This window comes from Athene noctua, chromosome 32 (genome assembly GCF_965140245.1).
Source record: "Athene noctua chromosome 32, bAthNoc1.hap1.1, whole genome shotgun sequence".
In the NCBI taxonomy this organism is placed as follows: domain Eukaryota; kingdom Metazoa; phylum Chordata; class Aves; order Strigiformes; family Strigidae; genus Athene; species Athene noctua.
Window position 1 is genome coordinate 1,696,742 of NC_134068.1, and position 22,207 is coordinate 1,718,948.

The 22,207-nt window shown below is 64.4% G+C and overlaps 1 protein-coding gene across 1 annotated transcript; it reads right to left on the minus strand.

The window, feature by feature from the left end:
* Positions 1 to 102: 102 nt before the first annotated feature.
* Positions 103 to 21,857, minus strand: LOC141972338 (serine/threonine-protein kinase MARK2-like). Its single transcript, XM_074930216.1, has 19 exons — positions 21,515 to 21,857; positions 14,661 to 14,834; positions 13,124 to 13,177; positions 12,945 to 12,993; positions 12,745 to 12,810; positions 12,543 to 12,613; positions 12,335 to 12,391; positions 10,174 to 10,410; positions 9,894 to 10,013; positions 9,146 to 9,245; positions 8,945 to 9,057; positions 6,699 to 6,825; positions 5,211 to 5,410; positions 4,511 to 4,608; positions 4,262 to 4,390; positions 2,303 to 2,576; positions 848 to 874; positions 476 to 520; positions 103 to 174 (listed from the first exon to the last, which is right to left on the minus strand). Exons 1-19 carry the CDS (start codon positions 21,569 to 21,571, stop codon positions 103 to 105), a joined length of 2,070 nt encoding a protein of 689 aa, XP_074786317.1. The 5' UTR covers positions 21,572 to 21,857.
* Between the last annotated feature and the right edge of the window lie 350 nt (positions 21,858 to 22,207).

Consider the following 22,207-nt stretch of genomic DNA (forward strand, 5'->3'; position numbering starts at 1 on the left):
GTGTCACTGGGACCAGTACAAAGGACTGGGTGTCATTGGGACCAGTACAAAGGACTGGGTGTCATTGGGATGACACTGGGACCAGTATCAAGGGCCTGGGTGTCACTGGGACCAGTAGAAAGGACTGGGTGTCATTGGGACCAGTACAAAGGACTGGGTGTCATTGGGATGACACTGGGACCAGTATCAAGGGCCTGGGTGTCACTGGGACCAATATGGAATGGCCTGGGTGTCACTGGGATGACACTGGGACCAGTATGGAGGACCTGGGTGTCACTGGGACCAGTAAGGAGAACCAGGGTGTCACTGGGGGGGGTCCCAGGGACCCTGGGGGGTGTCCCAGGGACTTTGGTGGGGTTTGGGGGTGTCCTGGGCCCCCCCGAGGTTTTTGGGGTGTCCCAGGGCCCCCAGGGGGTATTTTTGGGGGTGTCCTCCCCCCCCAATATTTTTGGGGTGTCCCCATCCCCGCACCCACCTCAGCGTCTCCACCCGCTCTTTGCTCTCGGGCTCGTGCGGGTTCCTCGGGAAACAAAAATTAATACAATTAGAGGGGGGGGGGGAGCTTAAAAAACAAGGGGGGGGCCCCCCCTTTTCCATTCCTCTCCCCCCATATGGGTATGGGGGGGGGTGGGGGGGACAGACGGACACACGGACACACTTTGGGGGGGGGACACACAGATGGAGGGGAGGGGCCATGCAGGGCCGTGCGGGGGGGGGGGGGGGGGGGGTGTTTTTGGGGTGTTTTTATTTTTCGGGGGGTGGGGGGTGGAACCTGCTTTCCCCAGGGGGGGTAAAAGGGGGGGGGTGGGTCATGCAGGGGGCGGAGGGGGGGCAGCCAGCGTCCTACCTTCTGGCAAACCTGAAAGACAGATTTCTACAAAAAAAGACAGAAAAAAAAAAAAAAAAGAAAAGAAAAAAAAAAGGCGACGTTGGGGGGGGTGGGGGGGGTTTGGGGGGAAGGGGGGGGGGGGATGGGGAAGGGGCCACCCCCCCTCCCCACATACCCTGAGGGATCCCCCCTCCTGGCTCCCCCCAAACTGTGGGGATAGGGGGGGACAGGATGAAGCAGCCCCCGCGCCCCCCGCGCCGCCCCCCCCCCCCAAGGTTTGTCACCCCCTCGATGGCTCCTGCGGTGCCACATAGAGGGGGGGGGACATGGGGACAGAAAAGGGGGGGGAAGGGGATGGCAGGAGATTTGGGGGGGGGGCAGGAGGGGATGGGGGTGGCACATGGGGACACAAAGGGGACATGGGGGGGCCCCCCCCATGTAGGAAATTTGGGAAATGGGAGGGGACGGGGGACACAGACAGGACATGGTGACAGAAGGGGACATGGGGGGGCACAGAGGGGACATGGGACAGGAGGGGACATGGGGGGCACAGAGGGGACATGGGGGGGCACAGAGGGGACATGGGGGGGACAGGGGAGAGCCCCGCAGGGGGGACAAGAGGAGCCCCCAGGGGACACAGAAGAGCCCTGAGGGGACAAGGGGACACACACAGGGGACACAGAGCAGCCCCAGGGTTTGGGGGGGGGACACAGGGACACAAAGGGGACACAGCAGGGACATAAAAGAGCCCCCAGGGTTCCAGGGGGGACACAGGGGACACACACAGGGGACATAGAGGAGCCCCAAGGTTTGGGGGGGGGACACAGAAGAGCCCCGGGGTTTGGGGGCGGATGATGACGACACAGGGGACACAGAGGAGCCCCAGGTTTTGGGGGGGACACAGGGGACACAGAGGAGCCCCAGGGTTTTGGGGGGGGACACAGGGGACACAGAGGAGCCCCAGAGTTTGGGGGGGGGGACACAGGGGACACAGAGGAGCCCCAGAGTTTGGGGGGGGGACACAGGGGACACAGAGGAGCCCCAGGGTTTTGGGGGGGGACACAGGGACACAGAGGAGCCCCAGAGTTTGGGGGGGGGGACACAGGGGACACAGAGGAGCCCCAGAGTTTGGGGGGGGACACAGGGGACACAGAGGAGCCCCAGGGTTTGGGGGGGACACAGGGGACACAGAGGAGCCCCAGGATTCGGGGGGGCACACACACAGAGGGGACACAGAGGAGCCCCAGGGTTTGGGGGGGGGGACACAGGGGACACAGAGGAGCCCCAGAGTTTGGGGGGGGGACACAGGGGACACAGAGGAGCCACAGGGTTCGGGGGGACACAGAACAGCCCCAGGGTGTGGGGGGGACACAGAGGAGCCCCAGGGGTTCAGGACACACACACACACACACACACACGCACACACACGCGCGTGCCACCCGCGGTGCCCCTGCGGGCGTGCCCCCCCCTCACCTCCGCACGAACTTGGAGGTGAACTTGCTGAAGAGGCTGGCGGAGGGGCCGCGCCGGCCCTGGCTGGCTCCGGAGGGGGAGGCGGGGGGCGGGGGGGGCAGCCCCGGGCTCAGGGCGTAGGGCAAGGGGGCTGGTCCGCGTTTGCCGCAGTTGCCCGGCGTGGAAGGTGCTGCGGCTCGACACCCCCCGCGGGAAGCTGGGCCGCTCCCCCGGGCCTTGGCTGACGTTGTGGGCCGAGGGCGACGCTGCCGGCACCCGGGGGGGCACCCCGCTGCTGGGGGGGGGGGGGGGGGGGGGAAATGGGGGGAGATTGAGGAGGGGGCGGCACCCAAAGGGTCCCACCGGCACCCCCACAGCACCCCAGGGACCTGCCGGGGCCCCCCTGGTACCCTGCAGCACCCCAGGGACCCAATGGCACCCCCAGGGACCCCCACAGCACCCCAGGGACCCCAATGGCACCCCCAGGCACCCCAGGGACCCAATGGGCACCTCCAGGGACCCCCACAGCACCCCAGGGACCCCAATGGCACCTCCAGGGACCCCCACAGCACCCCAGGGACCCCCACAGCACCCCAGGGACCTGCCGGGGCCCCCCTGGTACCCTGCAGCACCCCAGGGACCCAATGGCACCCCCAGGCACCCCAGGGACCCAATGGCACCTCCAGGGACCCCCAGGCACCCCATGGCACCTCCAGGGACCCCCAGGCACCCCAGGGACCCCAATGGCACCTCCAGGGACCCCCACAGCACCCCAGGGACCCAATGGCACCTCCAGGCACCCCAGGGACCCAATGGCACCTCCAGGGAGCCCCACAGCACCCCAGGGACCCCAATGGCACCCCCAGAGCACCTCCAGGGACCCCAATGGCACCCCCAGGCACCCCAGGGACCCAATGGCACCTCCAGGGAGCCCCACAGCACCCCAGGGACCCCAATGGCACCCCCAGAGCACCTCCAGGGACCCCAATGGCACCCCCAGGCACCCCAGGGACCCAATAGCACCTCCAGGGACCCCCACAGCACCCCAGGGACCCCAATGGCACCCCCAGAGCACCTCCAGGGACCCCAATGGCACCCCCAGGCACCCCAGGGACCCAATAGCACCTCCAGGGACCCCCACAGCACCCCAGGGACCTCAATGGCACCCCCAGAGCACCTCCAGGGACCCCAATGGCACCCCCAGGCACCCCAGGGACCCAATGGCACCTCCAGGGACCCCCACAGCACCCCAGGGACCCCAATGGCACCCCCAGAGCACCTCCAGGGACCCCAATGGCACCCCCAGGCACCCCAGGGACCCAATAGCACCTCCAGGGACCCCCACAGCACCCCAGGGACCCCCCAGGCATCCCCAGAGCACCCAGGGTCCCCCATGGCACCCCCAGGGACCCACAAGCACCCCCAGAGCACCCCAGGGACCCACCAGCACCCCACAACATCCTGACCGCCCCCCCCCCCCCCCCCCCATGCTCTAGGGGATACCCCAGGGCATCGGGCTGGGACCAAGGGACACCCCGAATCCCCCCCAGATCCCTGGGGACAGGCTGGGGGGGGGAATCAGGGGGACCCCAAATCCCTGGAAACATGCTGGGGGGGGGGGGTGTGTCAAGCAGGGGAACCTTGAACCCCCCCCAAATCCCTGAAGACAGGTGATGGAGGACGGGGGGGCAATCAGGGCAACCCCAGCCCCCCAAATCCCTGGGGTCAACAATTGGGGGGCCCCGACACCCCCCTCAAACCCCCCAGGGTGCTGCAGTGGGGTCTGAAGAGACACATGGCCCCCCCGCCCCCCCCAAAATAAACCCTCCCAGGGCTTCCCCTTCTCCCCCCCCCCCCCCAACATTCCAGGACATGAACCCCAAGATTTAGGGATGAAGGAGAGGGGCGGGGGGGGACACCAGGATTTGGGGGAGTGGGGGTCCCCAATATTTTCTTTTTTTTTGGGGGGGGGGGCCTTGCCTGGGCCGGGGGGCCTCGCAGTTGGCCTCGGTGGGGGGAGCGTTGGGTTTCGGGTGCTGCCGGGACCTCGGGGGGGCCCCGGGAGGCGGGGGGGCGGCGGGTGAGGGCCGACAGCCTGGCGCGGGCAGGCTAAGGAGAGAAAGGTGGGGAGGGGAGGGGGGGGGGGCACGGGAGGGTGGTGGGGAGGGGGGACACTAAAAAATTTGGAGGGTGGGGGGGGATTTTGGGGTGCGCGGGGGGGTCCCCAACCTGTCCTTGCCGTTCTGCAGGGGGCTGGGGCCCAGGCTGGCGCGGTCGAGCAGGGGGGAGTTGCGGCTCCGTGTGGTGCCAGTGGAGAGGACGCTGTTCTGTGGGGGAATTTTTTTTTTTTTTTTTTTTTGGGGGGGGGCGCACACTAATAATTGGGAGTCAGAGATTGAGGAGAACCTTGTGACACACCCCCACACCCCCCCCAAAATGAAAATTTTAGGTGGATCGGGGATAAATTGCTCCCCCCTACTCCTCCCCATCCCAACCAGTTGTTGGAATAAGGGTGGACCTGAGGGATCTGGATATTCTGGCCCCCCCCCCCTTAAATTATGTGGGTGTCCCCCCCCCAGTATCCCCAGATAGGGGTGCGCCCCCCCCCCAATATCCCCCATCCCATGCACCCCACGCAGCTGCGACCCCCCCCCAAAATGCTGCCCATGGAGGGGGCACCCCCCTCCCCAAACATGGGGGGCCTAAGGGGGGCACACCCAGGGGTGGGGGAACCCCGTGACCCCCCCAGATTAAAGACCCAAATGTTTGGGGACCCCCCCCTGACCCCCTTTATTTGAACCAGAGCACCCCAGCACCTCTGAGGGACCCAAATATCCCCCCCCCCCCGAAAAAATACCCCCAAACACGGGTGCCCCCCTCCATGTTGTGTATACCCCCCCCCCCCCCCCCCCCCAAAAAAAATACTGACCGTGGAGGGGGAGGGGGTGCCCTTGGCTCGCTCCAGGCTGGGGAGGGGGCTGGGGGGGGGCACCTTGGCAGTGCTGCCGGCCCGGCGCCCCCCCTCTTCGTCCCCCCCCCCTCCTCCTCCTCCTCCTCCTCGCTTGTTCTCGGCGTTGGCCGCTTGAGTCTTCTTGGAGTAGGAGGCTGAGGTGGGGATGGAAAGACCGGCTGGGGGGGGCAAAAAAAAAAAAAAAGGGGGGGGACACACAAATAAAAAAAAAAAATTGAAAGGAGGGGGGGCCTATGGGCACCTGCTCCACACCCCCTGACTCCCTCAGGGGGTTGGGTGTCTCGTTTTGGGGGGGGGACACCTGCTTCCCCCCCCGGGACCCTCCTGCTTCATCCCCTCCACCCTCTGTGCCCCCCCCCCCCCCGAGGATTCACAACCCCCCCTCGATGGGGACCCCCCCCAGGGCACCCAAACACCCCCCCAGAGTCCCAGCTCCCCCCCCGTGGCCCCCCCCAGCTTTCACCCACAGGACTGGGGGCTCCCCCCCCCCCCAAAATCCCTGTGGGAACCAAGCATTCACCCCCCCCCCCATGCACCCAGGTATTGGGGTGCCCCCACACCCCCCCCCCAAATGTCAGCGTGCCCCCCCCATGCACCCAGATGTTGGGGTGCCCCCCCCCACGCACCCACGGGGCTGTCTGGGGTGGGGGGGGGCTGTCAAGGGGGTGTTGGGGCATTCAGTATGGGGGGGGCGGTGTCGGGGTATGGGGGGGTCAGGGGGGTGTTGGGTGGGGTGTCGGGGGGGGCATTGAGGTGTCAGAGGTTAGGGGGGGTCGGGGGGGGGTCAGGGTGTGGTGGGGTGTGTCAGGGGGGTGTCGGGGGGGGTGTCAGAGGCGTGTTGGGGGGTCAGGGGGGTTGTGGGGGTGTCAGGTGAGGTGTCAGGGTGTGGTGGGATTCAGGGGGGTGTCGGGGGGGTCAGGGGGGTCGTGTCAGGGTGTGGGGGGGTCGGGGGGGTGTGTCAGGGTGTGGGGGGGTCGGGGGGGTGTCGGGGGTGTCACGGGGGGTGTGTCAGGGTGTGGTGGGGTTCACGGGGGTGTCAGGGGCGTGTTGGGGGGTCGGGGGGGCGTGTCCGGGGGGTATGGAGGGGTTAGGGGGGTGTGGGGGTGTCAGGTGAGGTGTCAGGGTGTGGTGGGGGTGTGTCAGAGTGTGGGGGGTTCAGGGGGGTGTCGGGGGGTCAGGGGGCGTTCGGGGGGGGTGTCAGGGTGTGGGGGGGTCGGGGGGGTGTGTCAGGGTGTGGTGGGGTTCACGGGGGTGTCAGGGGCGTGTTGGGGGGTCGGGGGGGCGTGTCAGGGGGGTATGGAGGGGTCAGGGGGGTGTGGGGGTGTCAGGTGAGGTGTCAGGGTGTGGTGGGGGTGTGTCAGAGTGTGGGGGGTTCAGGGGGGTGTCGGGGGGTCAGGGGGCGTTCGGGGGGGGTGTCAGGGTGTGGGGGGGTCGGGGGGGGCTCACCCTGGTCGCTGACGCGGCGCTTGGGGTTGGCCGAGACGCTGCGCTGGACCTTGTGGGCGGGGGAGGGCCCCGAGCTGTTGGCCAGGTCCGGGGCCGCCCGCGGCTTCAGCGCCAGGTTGTCCTCCAGCTGGGGACAGGGGACACGGTGGGGACACGGCGGGGGGACACACGGCTGGGGGGCACAAAGGGACACCCCGAGCAGATACAGGGATGGGGGGTGTCCCCCCTGCCCCGCCATCACCCTCCCAGACAGGGTTGGGATGTGGGGACACAGGGGACATGGGGACACAGGGGGTCACCCGGGGACACGTTGGGGACATCGGGGACACGTTGGGGGGACATGGGGCTGAGAGGCACAAAGGGACACCCCGAGCAGACCCAGGGATGGGGGCACCCCCTTCCTCACCCCCCCGGTCAGTGCTGGGACGTGGTGACACAGGGGACATGAGCGGACAACTGGAGACACAAGGGACATGTTGGGGACATGCTGGGGACACAAAGGGACACACAGAGCAGACCCAGGGATGGCCCCTGCCCCCCCTCCCCTCAAGCCAGGGCTGGGACGTGGTGACACGGGGACGTGGTGACATGGGGGGACAGCTGGGGACAGGGACGCGGTGGCACTGGGCACAGCTGGGGACAGGGACGCGCCAGCGCGGGGACACGGTGGCACTGGGCACAGCTGGGGTGGGGACACACACACGTGCTGGCATGGGGACACGGTGGCCCTTGTGTCCCTCCCCAGGACTCCCCAGCTGTCTCCGTGTCGCCTCACTGTCCCCGTGTCGCCTCTGACCCTCATTGTCCCCTCAGACCCTCAATGTCCCCACGTCCCCTCTGACCCTCACTGTCCCCATGTCCCCTCTAACCTTCAATGTCCCCTCACTGTCCCCATGGCCCTCCTCTTCTCCCCACGTGCCATCTGATGGCCCCACGTTCCCTCAGACCTCAATGTCCCCTGTCCCCCTCACTGTCCCCACGTCCCCTCTGACCCTCAATGTCCCCTCACTGTTCCCAAGTCCCCTGCTTGTCCCCATGTCCCCTCCTCTTCTTGTCACGTGCCATCTCACAGCCCCACGTCCCTTCACTGTCCCCATGTCCCCTCATACTTCAACGTTGCCCTCACTGTCCCCACGTCCCCTCTGACCCTCAATGTCCCCTCACTGTCCCCAAGTCCCCTCCTCTTCTCCCAACGTGCCATCTCACGGCCCCACGTCCCCTCAAACCCTCATTGTCCCCTCACTGTCCCCATGTGCCCTCTGACCCTCATTGTCCCCTCACTGTCCCCACGTGCCCTCTGACCCTCATTGTCCCCTCACTGTCCCCACGTGCCCTCTGACCCTCAATGTCCCCTCACTGTCCCCACGTGCCCTCTGACCCTCAATGTCCCCTCACTGTCCCCACGTGCCCTCTGACCCTCAATGTCCCCTCACTGTCCCCACGTGCCCTCTGACCCTCAATGTCCCCTCACTGTCCCCACGTGCCCTCTGACCCTCAATGTCCCCTCACTGTCCCCACGTGCCCTCTGACCCTCAATGTCCCCTCACTGTCCCCACGTGCCCTCTGACCCTCAATGTCCCCTCACTGTCCCCACGTGCCCTCTGACCCTCATTGTCCCCTCACTGTCCCCACGTGCCCTCTGACCCTCATTGTCCCCTCACTGTCCCCACGTGCCCTCTGACCCTCAATGTCCCCTCACTGTCCCCACGTGCCCTCTGACCCTCAATGTCCCCTCACTGTCCCCACGTGCCCTCTGACCCTCAATGTCCCCTCACTGTCCCCACGTGCCCTCTGACCCTCAATGTCCCCTCACTGTCCCCACGTGCCCTCTGACCCTCAATGTCCCCTCACTGTCCCCACGTGCCCTCTGACCCTCAATGTCCCCACGTGCCCTCTGACCCTCAATGTCCCCTCACTGTCCCCACGTGCCCTCTGACCCTCAATGTCCCCTCACTGTCCCCACGTGCCCTCTGACCCTCAATGTCCCCTCACTGTCCCCACGTGCCCTCTGACCCTCAATGTCCCCTCACTGTCCCCACGTGCCCTCTGACCCTCAATGTCCCCTCACTGTCCCCACGTGCCCTCTGACCCTCAATGTCCCCTCACTGTCCCCACATCCCCCCTACCCTCCATCCCACAGCCCTGTCTCATGTCCCCTTGCTCCCCTCCACCCTCCCTCATGTCACCTTCTCCCCAGTGTCCCCCCATGTCCCCAACGTCCCCCAACGTCCCCAGTGTCCCCTCACCTCCGAGCTCTTATGGTCCAGCAGCAGGTAAGTCGCCATCACCTCGTTGTACTTCTGCCCCACCAGCGACTCCTGAATCTCCTCCCGCGTGTACCCCATGGACACCATCAACTCTGGGGGGGGGCGGGCCTTAGAATTGGCGGGGGGGGGACCCCAGATTTTGAAGGACCCCCCCAAAAAGGTCCCCGGGGGGGGTCCTACCTGTCCTCCGAGGGTCTTTGTAGTCGGGCACAGGCTCCATGTAGGGTTTCAGCTCGTCGTCCTCGTGGCCCACGTTCATCCAGCGGTCCTTCATGATTTGCTGGGGGGGGACACACACGCGACACCCCAAAATGGGAGTGAAATGGGGGACCTCAAGGGGGTCTGGGGACATTTCAGGGGGGGTCAGGGGTGCTGCGCTGGAGGGAGCGGGGGCTCAGGGTGATTGAGGGTGGTTGGGGGGGGCCCAGAGCCATGTGGGGGGCACCAAAAAATCTGGGGGTGGTTTGGGGGGTCCCAGTACCATACTGGGGGGTCCCTGGTGTCCTGAGGGCATCCAGTACCATACAGGGGTGGCCCCAGTACCATACTGGGGGGGCTGAGGGGGGGTCCCCTGGTGTCCCGAGTGTTCCCAGTACCACACTGGGGGGTCCCTGGTGCCCTGGGGGTGCCCAGTACCATACTAGGGGGGTTCCTGGTCTCCTGAGGGTACCCAGTACCATACTGGGGGGTGTGTCTGGTGTCCTGAGGTTGCCCAGTACCATACAGAGGTGGCCCCAGTACCATACTGGGGGGGCTGAGGGGGGGTCCCTGGTGTCCCGAGAGTGCCCAGTACCATACTGGGGGTGTGTGTGTGTCTTAGAACAGACTCAGGGCTGTCCAACACCACCCCAAGGAGTCTTAGAGCACCCATGGGTGCCCAGGACAACACTTGGGGTGCCCCTATGGGTCTACTACCCCCCCCCCTCACCTCCAAAGTGCCTCTTTTTGTGGGATTAAGAATAAGAAACTTTTTCAACAAATTTTCGCAGTCGGTCGACATGTAAAAAGGGATCCGGTACTTGCCCCGTAGCACCCGCTCCCGCAACTCCTGAAGATGAAAAACCATCAAAAAAAAAAAAAAAAAAAATAGCCAAAAATCCACACCAAAGAAAAAAAAAAAAAAATCAATTCATTGACACACCGTAACACACCCCCACACCAAAAAAAATAAAATAAAATAAGGATTTTCCCCCAAAACAGGGCGTTACCTTCAAATTTTGCCCGTCGAAGGGTAAAGAGCCACTGACCAAGGTGTAAAGGATGACGCCCAAACTCCAAACGTCGACTTCGGGTCCGTCGTATTTTTTTCCTTGAAAAAGTTCGGGGGCGGCGTAGGGGGGGGACCCACAAAACGTATCTAATTTGTTCCCGAAAGTGAATTCGTTGCTAAAGCCAAAATCGGCGATTTTGATGTTCATGTCGGCGTCCAGCAGGAGATTTTCCGCCTGTGCCGGGGGTTTGGAAGGGAGGGGAGGGAATGGGGGGGGTGCGGGGGGGGAAGGGAGAGAGAGCACCCACCCGAGGTGGGGGGGTTTTAGGGGTGGCTGGGTGCTCTGTTAGGGGGGGGTTGGGGGTAGGTTGGTGAAATTAGGGGGGGGGGGGGGGAGGTTTGGAAGTGTCTGGGGGTGTTTTTGGGGAGGGGTGGCAGGGGGGTTTGGGTGCTGCTGGAGGGGGGGGTTCAGGGGTGCTGGGTGATGCCCTGGGGGGTCCCAGCACCTTCTAGGGGGGTTCAGGGGTGCTGGGTGATGCCCTGGGGGGTCCCGGCACCTTCTAGGGGGGGTTCAGGGGTGCTGGGTGATGCCCTGGGGGGTCCCGGCACCTTCTAGGGGGGGTTCAGGGGTGCTGGGTGATGCCCTGGGGGGTCCCCGCACCTTCTAGGGGGGGTTCAGGGGTGCTGGGTGCTGCCCTGGGGGGTCACGGCACCTTCTAGGGGGGGTTCAGGGGTGCTGGGTGATGCCCTGGAGGGTCCCCACACCTTCTAGGGGGGGTTCAGGGGTGCTGGGTGCTGCCCTGGAGGGTCCCCACACCTTCTAGGGGGGGTTCAGGGGTGCTGGGTGCTGCCCTGGGGGGTCCCAGCACCTTCTAGGGGGGGTTCAGGGGTGCTGGGTGCTGCCCTGGGGGGTCACGGCACCTTCTAGGGGGGGTTCAGGGGTGCTGGGTGCTGCCCTGGGGGGTCCCAGCACCTTCTGGGGGGGTTCAGGGGTGCTGGGTGCTGCCCTGGGGGGTGCCAGCACCTTCTAGGGGGGGTTCAGGGGTGCTGGGTGCTGCCCTGGGGGGTGCCAGCACCTTCTAGGGGGGGTTCAGGGGTGCTGGGTGATGCCCTGGGGGGTCCCGGCACCTTCTAGGGGGGGTTCAGGGGTGCTGGGTGATGCCCTGGGGGGTCCCGGCACCTTCTAGGGGGGGTTCAGGGGTGCTGGGTGCTGCCCTGGGGGGTCCCGGCACCTTCTAGGGGGGGTTCAGGGGTGCTGGGTGATGCCCTGGAGGGTCCCCACACCTTCTAGGGGGGGTTCAGGGGTGCTGGGTGCTGCCCTGGAGGGTCCCCACACCTTCTAGGGGGGGTTCAGGGGTGCTGGGTGCTGCCCTGGGGGGTGCCAGCACCTTCTAGGGGGGGTTCAGGGGTGCTGGGTGCTGCCCTGGGGGGTGCCAGCACCTTCTAGGGGGGGTTCAGGGGTGCTGGGTGATGCCCTGGGGGGTCCCGGCACCTTCTAGGGGGGGTTCAGGGGTGCTGGGTGATGCCCTGGGGGGTCCCGGCACCTTCTAGGGGGGGTTCAGGGGTGCTGGGTGCTGCCCTGGGGGGTCCCGGCACCTTCTAGGGGGGGTTCAGGGGTGCTGGGTGCTGCCCTGGGGGGTGCCAGCACCTTCTAGGGGGGGTTCAGGGGTGCTGGGTGCTGCCCTGGGGGGTCCCGGCACCTTCTAGGGGGGTTCAGGGGTGCTGGGTGCTGCCCTGGGGGGTCCCCACACCTTCTAGGGGGGGTTCAGGGGTGCTGGGTGCTGCCCTGGGGGGTCCCGGCACCTTCTAGGGGGGGTTCAGGGGTGCTGCCCTGGGGGGTCCCCGCACCTTCTAGGGGGGGTTCAGGGGTGCTGGGTGATGCCCTGGGGGGTCCCGGCACCTTCTAGGGGGGTTCAGGGGTGCTGGGTGCTGCCCTGGGGGGTCCCAGCACCTTCTAGGGGGGGTTCAGGGGTGCTGGGTGCTGCCCTGGGGGGTCCCAGCACCTTCTAGGGGGGTTCAGGGGTGCTGGGTGCTGCCCTGGGGGAGGGTCCCAGGAATATCCAGATCAAGAATGTGGGTGGGGGACCCAGGAAGCACCTTGGGGTGCTGATGGGGGGGTCCAGGATTTTTTGTTTTTTGGGGGGGGGGGGGGTCCTCACCTTCAAATCCCTGTGCACAATGAACTTCTGGTGGCAGTACTGCACGGCCGACACTATCTGCAGGAGAGGGGGGTGTCAGCAGTGAGAGGGAGGCCCCCCCACCCCAAAAGGGACCACAGGGGGCATCCCCCACCATGGGCGGGGGGACATCAAGGTGTCCCCAAACCCCCTTTTTTTTTTTTTTTTTTTTCGGGGTGGGTGCCCTGACCTGTCGAAACTTTGCCCGGGCTTCTTTCTCCTTCATGCGCCCGTGGGCCACCAGGTAGTCGAAAACTTCACCTGGGGGGGGGGGACGGGACACGACACACACACACACAGAAAAACAGAAAATGGGGGTGTCCTGCCTGTTCCCTGCCTGCTCTGTGTGTGTCCCCCCCTGCCTGCTGTCCCCCCCCCTCCCCTCTGCTCACCCCCGCTGGCGTACTCCATGACGAGGTAAAGCGTTTTCTCCGTCTCGATCACTTCAAAGAGTTTTACTGTAAAAAAAAAAAAAAAAAAAAAAGGGGCTGGAAATGGATTTGGGGTGGGGGGCGCACCCACTGGGCCCCCCCTTTGTAGGGGTGGGGCACGCAGGGTGCAGATTTAGTTGGGGGCCTGGGGAGGGGCTCACCTATGTTGGGGTGATTCAGGACCTTCATTATCCGCACTTCCCGGAAGAGCTGTGAAAAATGGGGGGGTTTTGGGTTTATTTTGGGGTTTTTTTCTGCATCGGGGGGGCAAGGAGGTACCGCAACACCCCCCCCGGGTCACCCCAAAAGCAGCTGCCCCCCCCTCCAGGCTTGCCCTCACCTTCTGGAGGCTGGAGGAGTTGAGCTGCGTCTTGTCAATGATTTTTACGGCGACCTGGAGGGGTCAGAGATTGGGGGGGGGGCCATCAGGGATGGCCCCACGCTACGGTGGCAACCACAGGGAGAGGGCCACGAGCCCGTCCCCACGGTGGCACCCACGGGACGGGGATCAGGGGCCCAGAGCTGTCCCCACACCACGGTGGCACCCACAGAATGAAGACCACGAGCCCATCGTCACGGTGGCACCCACAGGACAAGGACCACGAGCCCAGAGCTGCCCCCACACTGTGGTGGCACCCTCAGGTCAAAGACCACAAGCCCATCGCTACGGTGGCAACCGGAGTATGAGCCCCACAAGCCCATTCCCATGGTGGCTCCCACCAGACACGGACCACAAGCCCATCCCCACGGTGGCACCAACAGGACAAGGACCATGAGTCCATCCCCACGGTGGCACCCAAAGCTCAAGGACCACAAGCCCAGAGCCGTCCCCACACTGTGGTGGCACCCACAGGACAAAGACCACAAGCCCATCCCCAAGGTGGCAACCAGAGTATGAGCACCACAAGTCCATCGCCAAGGTGGCTCCCACCAGACAATGACCACGAGCTCATGCCCACGGTGGCGACCAGACCTCAAGAACCACGAGCCCAGAGCCGTCCCTACACTGTGGTGGCAGCCACAGGACAAAGACCACGAGCCCATCCCCAGAGCGGCAACCAGAGTTTGAGCTCCACAAGCCCATATCCCACGGTGGCTCCCACAAAACACGGACCACAAGCCTGTCCCCGCAGTGGCAACCAGAGCACGATCACCACAAGCCCATTCCCACAGTCCCTCCCACCAGACCATGCCCACGAGCTCATGCCCACGGTGGCAACCAGACCTCAAGAACCACAAGTCCAGAGCCATCCCCACAGAGTGGTGGCACCCTCAGGACAAAGACCACAAGCCCATCCCCAAGGTGGCAACCAGAGTATGAGCCCCACAAGCCCATATCCCACGGTGGCTCCCACAAAACACGGACCACGAGCCCATCCCCATGGTGGCAACCAGAGCATGACCACCACAAGCCCAGAGCCGTCCCCACACTGTGGTGGCACTCACAGGACAGAGACCACAAGCCCATCCCCAGAGTGGCAACCAGAGTTTGAGCTCCACAAGCCCATTCCCACGGTGGCTCCCATAAGACACAGACCACAAGCCCATGTCCACGGTGGCAACCAGACCTCAAGAACCACAAGCCCAGAGCCATCCCCACACTGTGGTGGCACCCACAGGACAAAGACCACGAGCCCATCCCTAGAGTGGCAACCAGAGCACGACCACCACAAGCCCATTTCCACAGTGGCTCCTACAAGACAAAGACCACAAGCCCATCCCTATGGTGGCAACCAGACCTCGAGAACCACGAGCCCAGAGCCGTCCCCACACTGTGGTGGCACCCACTGGACACAGACCACGAGCCCATCCCCACGGTGGCAACCAGATCACGACCACCACAAGCCCATCGCCCCCCCTCCCACGGCGTCACTCACCTCCTTGCCGGTCAGGACGTGCCGGGCTAGCTTGACCTTGGCGAAGTTGCCCTTGCCGATGGTTTTCAGGAGCCGGTAGTTGCCGATGTGGGGCTGCTCGTCGGCGGAGGTGGCCGAATTCCGACCCCGCAGCATGTTGGCTTTGCCGCCACCTTTCCCCTCCGCAGGACCCGGCTGCGGGGACACGAAAGGGGACAATTAGTTTGGGACACCCCCTCCCCACGGCAAAAAAAAATAATAATTAATATTTGTAGGGTTTTTTTTGGGGGGGGGGGTTTGGGCAAGTTGGGAGCAAAGTCCGGGCAAGCTGGTGCCGCGCCCCGGGCAGGCCGGGAGCCGCCTCCGATACCTGACGCAAGCGCCGCGGTTTCGGGTTGGGGTGTGTTTGTGGCGAGGGGGGGGGGACACACACATGGCCAGCACAACGTCCCCCCCCCTTCCCTGTGAGGACACAGCGCTGCCCCGTCCTCAAAATGTTGAGATTTCAACCCAAAACGGGCAAAGCCGGTTCACTGAGGTCACTCCGCAGGCAAAACTGGAAGGGGGGGGGTTCTGGGTGTCCCCCTGCGTCCCCCCCCTTCAAATATTTGTGCCAACAACCCCCCCCCCCACCACAAGAAGGTCACCGCCGCTTTGGGGACACTTTGGGGGTGTTTCCTTATGGGGAGCGAAACGACGGCGCCGGGCAGTGTCGCCCCCCCCTCGGTGCTGTCACCACTTCGGTGACACCGGAGATAACGGGTGCGCGTGAGCCGCGGCGGGGGGGGGTGGGATCCGAGCCAGCCTCCCCCCCCCCCCCAAAACACCCCAAGGATTTGGGGCCACCGCAGCCACTCCCCGGAAACCTCCCTGAGGTTTTGGGGCGGGGGGGTGTCACACTCTTGGGGTGCCCCTCCCATGGGAAGGAAACCACGAGCGGAAGCGAAGTGGGGGGGTGAGAAGCGGGCGGGGGGGGGGGATTTTTGATGTTGCTCAGCCCATGATGGCGCAACCAGACCCCCCCCAGATTTTTTTTTTTTTTTTGGGGGGGGGGGGGGGGGAACCGGAGTGTTTTTGGGGAGTGGGGAGAACATTTTTAGGGAGTGTGGGGGGGAAAATCCTCCTCCTAAAGGCCGGCGTTTTGCTGGGAGAATGATGGGGGGGGGGGGGGGGAATAAAAAACAGAAAAATTATAAAAAAGTGAAGAAAACTAGGATTTTTCTGCCAAAAAACTGCCGTGGCAACGGGGCGGGGAGCGTGCTTCGCCATCTGGCCGCGCTGCCGGGGAATTAATTCGGGGTTTCGAGGCGTGCGGCAGATTCCCCCCCCTTAAAAAAAAAAATAAAATACATATATATTAAAAAAAAATAAACGACTCAAAAAGGGGGGGGGGGAAGCTGTGGTGGCGGCAACCAGCCGGCGTGCCCGGCATTTCTCCGGCGAGGTTGGACTGGCCAACAAATATCTGCTGGTGGTGGCCACTCTCCCTCCCCCCCACCCAAAAAAAAAAAAAAAGGCACCACCGGGACCTGCTGAGGTTTTGCCGGGAGCTTGTTAACATCCCCCGTCCCCCCCCCGCCAGGTTTTGGCTCGAGGATTCGTCCCCGCGGCTACGAAAAGCGGCGCCGGGGCTCGTTAATTCGACGGGTTGGGGATTAACCAGGCTTTAAGCTCGGTTTTAAACTCTTAAACCCCTCGTGCCTCAGTTTCCCCCACCCCGACGACGGTGGCGACTCACGCTGGGTGCCCCCCCCCACTCCGAGGTGGCTCGGCTGGTCCCGGTGGCTACCGGTGGCTCGGTGTGGCTAGCGGAAGCTCGCCCAGAGTTGAACTGCCCGCCCCCCCCCCCCCTCGCTGGGGAGCGCTGGGAACACCAGACCGGCTCAACCGGTTGGGGCTGACGCCGTGGCGGGGTGTTGTTGGAAGGGGGGGGGTGGGTTTGCGGTGTTGGGGAACACCCGAAGCGCGACGAGAGCGAAAACGGGGCGGAAAAAGGGGAAATAATTGAAAAAGTAAAATTAATAAATCGACGCTCGCGAGACACGTTGTGGCGGGAAGGGCGCGTCACCGTGATGAGACAAATGGTTGGGAATTGTCACCGGAATGGCGGCGGGGGTGATGTCACCGGGGTTGGGGGTGACGTCACGACGTCCGGGGGTGATGTCACCGGGGCTGGGGGTGACGTCACGACGTCCGGGGGTGACGTCACCGCTTGGATCCACTAAAGAGCCTGAGGGGCTGGGAAGTGGTGATGCCGCTGACAACCGGTGGCATCAAACGGGTGACAACAGGTGGAACTGGGAATGGTGTCACCAGGAACTACGTCACCAGGATCTGGGAAACGTGTCACTGGGAACAGTGTCACCAGGAACCGGGAACAACGACACCAAGAACTGGGAAACGCGTCACTGGGAACAGTTTCACCAGGAACCATGTCAGTGGGAACAGTGTCACCAAGAACCGGGAACAACAACACCAGGAACTGGGAAACGCGTCACTGGGAACAGTGTCACCAAGAACCATGTCACCAGGAACCGGGAACGACACCAGGAACTGGGAAACGCGTCACTGGGAACGGTGTCACCAGGAACTGGGAAACGCGTCACTGGGAACGGTGTCACCAAGAACCATGTCACCAGGAACCGGGAACGACACCAGGAACTGGGAAACGCGTCACTGGGAACAGTGTCACCAGGAACTGGGAAAAGTGTCACTGGGAACGGTGTCACCAGGAACTGGGAAAAGTGTCACTGGGAACGGTGTCACCAGGAACTGGGAAACGTGTCACTGGGAACGGTGTCACCAGGAACTGGGAAACGTGTCACTGGGAACGGTGTCACCAGGAACTGGGAAACGTGTCACTGGGAACGGTGTCACCAGGAACCGTGTCAGTGGGAACAGTGTCACCAGGAACTGGGAAACATGTCACTGGGAACAGTGTCACCAAGAACCGTGTCAGTGGGAACCGCATCACTGGGAACTGGGAACGGTGTCACCAAGAATGATGTCACTAGGAACGATGTTACCAGGAATGGTGTCACCAAGAACCGTGTCACTGGGAACAGTGTCACCAGAACTGGGAACGGCGTCACTGGGAACAACATCACTAGGAACCACGTTACTGGGAACGGTGTCACCAGGAACTGTGTCACCGGGAACCAAGAATAGCATCAACGAGAACTGGAAAACGTGTCACTGGGAACCGGGAATGGCATCACCAGGAACTGGGAATCACGTCACCAGGAACAGCATCACCAGGAACTGGGAACAGCATCACCAGGAACTGGGAACAGCATCACCAGGAACTGGGAACAGCATCACCAGGAACTGCGAACCCTGTCACCGGGAACTGGGAAAGGCGTCACCGGGAACTGGGAACCCTGTCACTGGGAACCCTGTCACTGGGAACCCTGTCACTGGGAACCCTGTCACTGGGAACCCTGTCACTGGGAACCCTGTCACTGGGAACCCTGTCACTGGGAACCCTGTCACTGGGAACCCTGTCACTGGGAACCCTGTCACTGGGAACCAGGAATGGTGTCACCGGCAACTGGGAAACGCGTCACTGGGAGCCAGGAACGGCATCACCGGCAACTGGGAACCCTGTCACTGGGAACCGTGTCACCACGAACAGCCACCGGGCAGGTGTTTGCCCCCCCCCCCCCCACCGTGGCAACCACCGGGAAATGGTGAAACAGCTTCGGTGCTGCAGCGCTCAAATGTCAGCCAAATCCAGTTATTTTTATAAAAAAAAAAAATTTAAAAATTGGGAGGTTTTTTATACGTAAAACCCCACCACATCAGGCTGCGTGTGCGGGAAAAATTTTTTTTTTTTTGGGGGGGGGTGGGTGGGTGTAAGCACCCCGATTTCAGCTGCTGGTTTTGGGGGAGACGCAGCAGCCCCCCAGCTCTCCGCCGCCGCCCCCTCCCCAAATCCTCCCAGCCAGGAATAATTTTTCTCTCTCGTTACATAACAGCGGAAAAATAAGAAGAAAACGACCCAAAACGACCCAAAACGAAGAAGGGGGGGGGAGTGGGGGGGGGTGCCCAACGCCACCGTGACGGCCGGAGAGCGGGTGACACCGTTTTGTCCTCGGGGTTGGGGACATGGAGAAGCTACTTGTGCCCCCCCACCCCCTGCAGGCTCCATCCTACTGGGGTGTGTCCCCCCCCATCGCTTGGGGGGTCCCCCCTCCCCTTATAGAAAGTGGGGAGCCCCCCCCAAAGTATCAGTGAAAACGGGGGGGGTGCCGTGCAGCTGGTGTGTGTTGTGTGTCCCCCCCCCCTCCAGACCTTCCCCAAAAGGAAGGGGGGGGACACCCCCAACACCCCAAAAATAGGGGATAACCCCCCTCAACTTCCAGCTGCCCCCCCCCAAGGGGTCTGGGGCCTCATTGCCCCCCCCCCCTCCAATAAACACCCCCCCAACTCTCTGCATCTTGGGGGGGGGGACACTGCCCTCCCCCCCCCCATCCCAGCGGCGTGCACCCACATAATTTTGGGGGGTACAAACCTCATCCCCCCCCCGCCTCAAAACCCCACAGAGTGCACCCAGCCCGTAGCAGCGATGCCGCCCCCACACCCCCCCCCCCCCAATCTTTTTTCTTCTGTAGGGGGGGGCGCAGCAGGGAAGGGGGTGGGCTCACGCCCCCGCACGCAGTCCGCGCAGCCACCGAGATGGGGGGGACACACACACACACAACGACGACACGACGGGCACGATGACACCCCAAATCTCCCCCCCCACGGCAGATACTGGACCCCCCAGGAGGAGGCAATGAGGAGTGGGGGGGCAATAACACCCCCCCTTCCTTTGGGGTGCAAGTCTTGGTCCCCTCACCTTTGCCTTTGGGGGGGGGGGGGGGACACCCTCCTGCCCCTCAGAGACCCCCGACCTCTCAGAGTTGGGGGGAGCCCCAGCCTAGAGGCACCTAAGACCCCCCCCCCCAAAGGTCCCACGGGGGAGCTGGATCCAGCCCCAAAGGGCTCAGGGTCCCCCCAGGGTACTTCATGGCGGGGGGGGGCTGTGAGAGGAGAGGGCCCCCCCCCCAGGACCCCCTTACAGATGGGCCAAACCGGGGGGCACAGGGCTCCCTTAGACCCCCCCCGTTTTCCCTCTCTGAGGGGCTCAGCCCCCCCTTTCCCTTCACAAAAAGGCCCACGACCCCCTGAGCCCCCCCACATTTGCACTCACACAATCACCCCAGACCCCCCCAGTCCCCCTTTGGTCCTCATGGAGGGGCCCAGGACCCCCTCAGACCCCCCCTTTCTCCATCAGACCCCCCCTTTTCCCTCCGCAATCACCCCACAACCCCCCCTGGGCCCCCACTTTCCCCACCAGACCCCCCCTTTCCCCCCCCCAACCCCCTTGGACCCCCCTTTTCTCTATCAGACCCCCCCTGGGCCCCCACTTTCCCCACCAGACCCCCCCTGGGCCCCCACTTTCCCCACCAGACCCCCCCTGGGCCCCCACTTTCCCCACCAGAACCCCCCCTGGGCCCCCACTTTCCCCACCAGAACCCCCCCTGGGCCCCCACTTTCCCCACCAGAACCCCCCCTGGGCCCCCACTTTCCCCACCAGAACCCCCCCTGGGCCCCCACTTTCCCCACCAGAACCCCCCCTGGGCCCCCACTTTCCCCACCAGAACCCCCCCTGGGCCCCCACTTTCCCCACCAGAACCCCCCCTGGGCCCCCACTTTCCCCACCAGAACCCCCCCTGGGCCCCCACTTTCCCCACCAGACCCCCCCTGGGCCCCCACTTTCCCCACCAGACCCCCCCTGGGCCCCCACTTTCCCCACCAGACCCCCCCTGGGCCCCCACTTTCCCCACCAGACCCCCCCTGGGCCCCCACTTTCCCCACCAGACCCCCCTGGGCCCCCACTTTCCCCACCAGACCCCCCCCTGGACCCCCACAAACCCACCTCAAACCTCCTCATACTCCTTTATTCCCCTCACAAAAAGGGCCCTCAATCCCCCAGACCCCCCCTTTTCCCCCCACAAACCGACCCCAGACCCCCCTTTTTCCCCCCACAAACCGACCCCAGACCCCCCTTTTTCCCCCCACAAACCGACCCCAGACCCCCCTTTTTCCCCCCACAAACCGACCCCAGACCCCCCTTTTTCCCCCCACAAACCGACCCCAGACCCCCCCAGAGCCCCCTTTTCCCCTCACAAACCGGCCCCAGAGCCCCCTTTTCCCCTCACAAACCGGCCCCAGAGCCCCCTTTTCCCCTCACAAACCGGCCCCAGAGCCCCCTTTTCCCCTCACAAACCGGCCCCAGAGCCCCCTTTTCCCCTCACAAACCGGCCCCAGAGCCCCCTTTTCCCCTCACAAACCGGCCCCAGAGCCCCCTTTTCCCCTCACAAACCGGCCCCAGAGCCCCCTTTTCCCCTCACAAACCGGCCCCAGAGCCCCCTTTTCCCCTCACAAACCGGCCCCAGACCCCCCTTTTCCCCTCACAAACCGGCCCCAGACCCCCCTTTTCCCCTCACAAACCGGCCCCAGACCCCCCTTTTCCCCTCACAAACCGGCCCCAGACCCCCTTTTCCCCTCACAAACGGGCCCCAGACCCCCTTTTCCCCTCACAAACCGGCCCCAGAGCCCCCTTTTCCCCTCACAAACCGGCCCCAGAGCCCCCTTTTCCCCTCACAAACCGGCCCCAGAGCCCCCTTTTCCCCTCACAAACCGGCCCCAGACCCCCTTTTCCCCTCACAAACCGGCCCCAGAGCCCCCTTTTCCCCTCACAAACCGGCCCCAGACCCCCTTTTCCCCTCACAAACCGGCCCCAGACCCCCCTCACGGAAGGGGCCGCGCTCCCCTCCGACACCCCCCCCGGTTCCCCTCCCACAGGCCCTCCCCGCCGCCAGCCCTACCTGTTCCGCGTCTCTCTCGTTGACGGTCGGCAAAGGGCTGCGACCGCTGCTCGACATGGCGGCCCCCCCCCCCCGCCGCCGGCGACTATCGCGATAGGGGGGAAGCCGCGGCAGAGCGGTGTGCGGGGAGGGGGAAGGGGAGGTGGTATTAAGGGGAGCCCCGGGCCGCGCTCAAGGAGCGGGGGGCGGCCAAGCCACCGGCATGAGGGAAGCCGGGGAGGGGGGGGGACGGGTGAGGAAGAAGGGGAGAAGGGAGCGGGCGGTGAGTCCGCCAGGCCCGGCCGCCGCTTCACACTCGCGTCTCCTCAGCACCCAGCGGCTCCCAACATGGCCGCCGCCGCCGGCCCTCGGCCATTTCCGCCGCCGCGCCGGAAACACCCGACACGCCCCCCCGCTCCCCTTCGGCTCTTTCCGGATGGATTCGGCTCGGACCGTCCCGGTCCCCTCCCTCAAACTTCGGCCATTTCCGGCGCCGCTTCGGAATCCTCTGACCCCACCCCTCTCCTTACGGAAAAAACCGAAGTCGACTTCGGCAATTTCCGCCGACAGACGCGGGAAGAGCCGAGCTCCGCCTCCGTCGCCGCTTCTCCGAGTCGAGACGGAAAGAGACGAACCCGTTCCGGAAAGAGCCGAACCCCCTTCTTACAGAGCCGAACCTCCTCCGGAAAGAGCCGAACCCTCTCCGGAAAGACC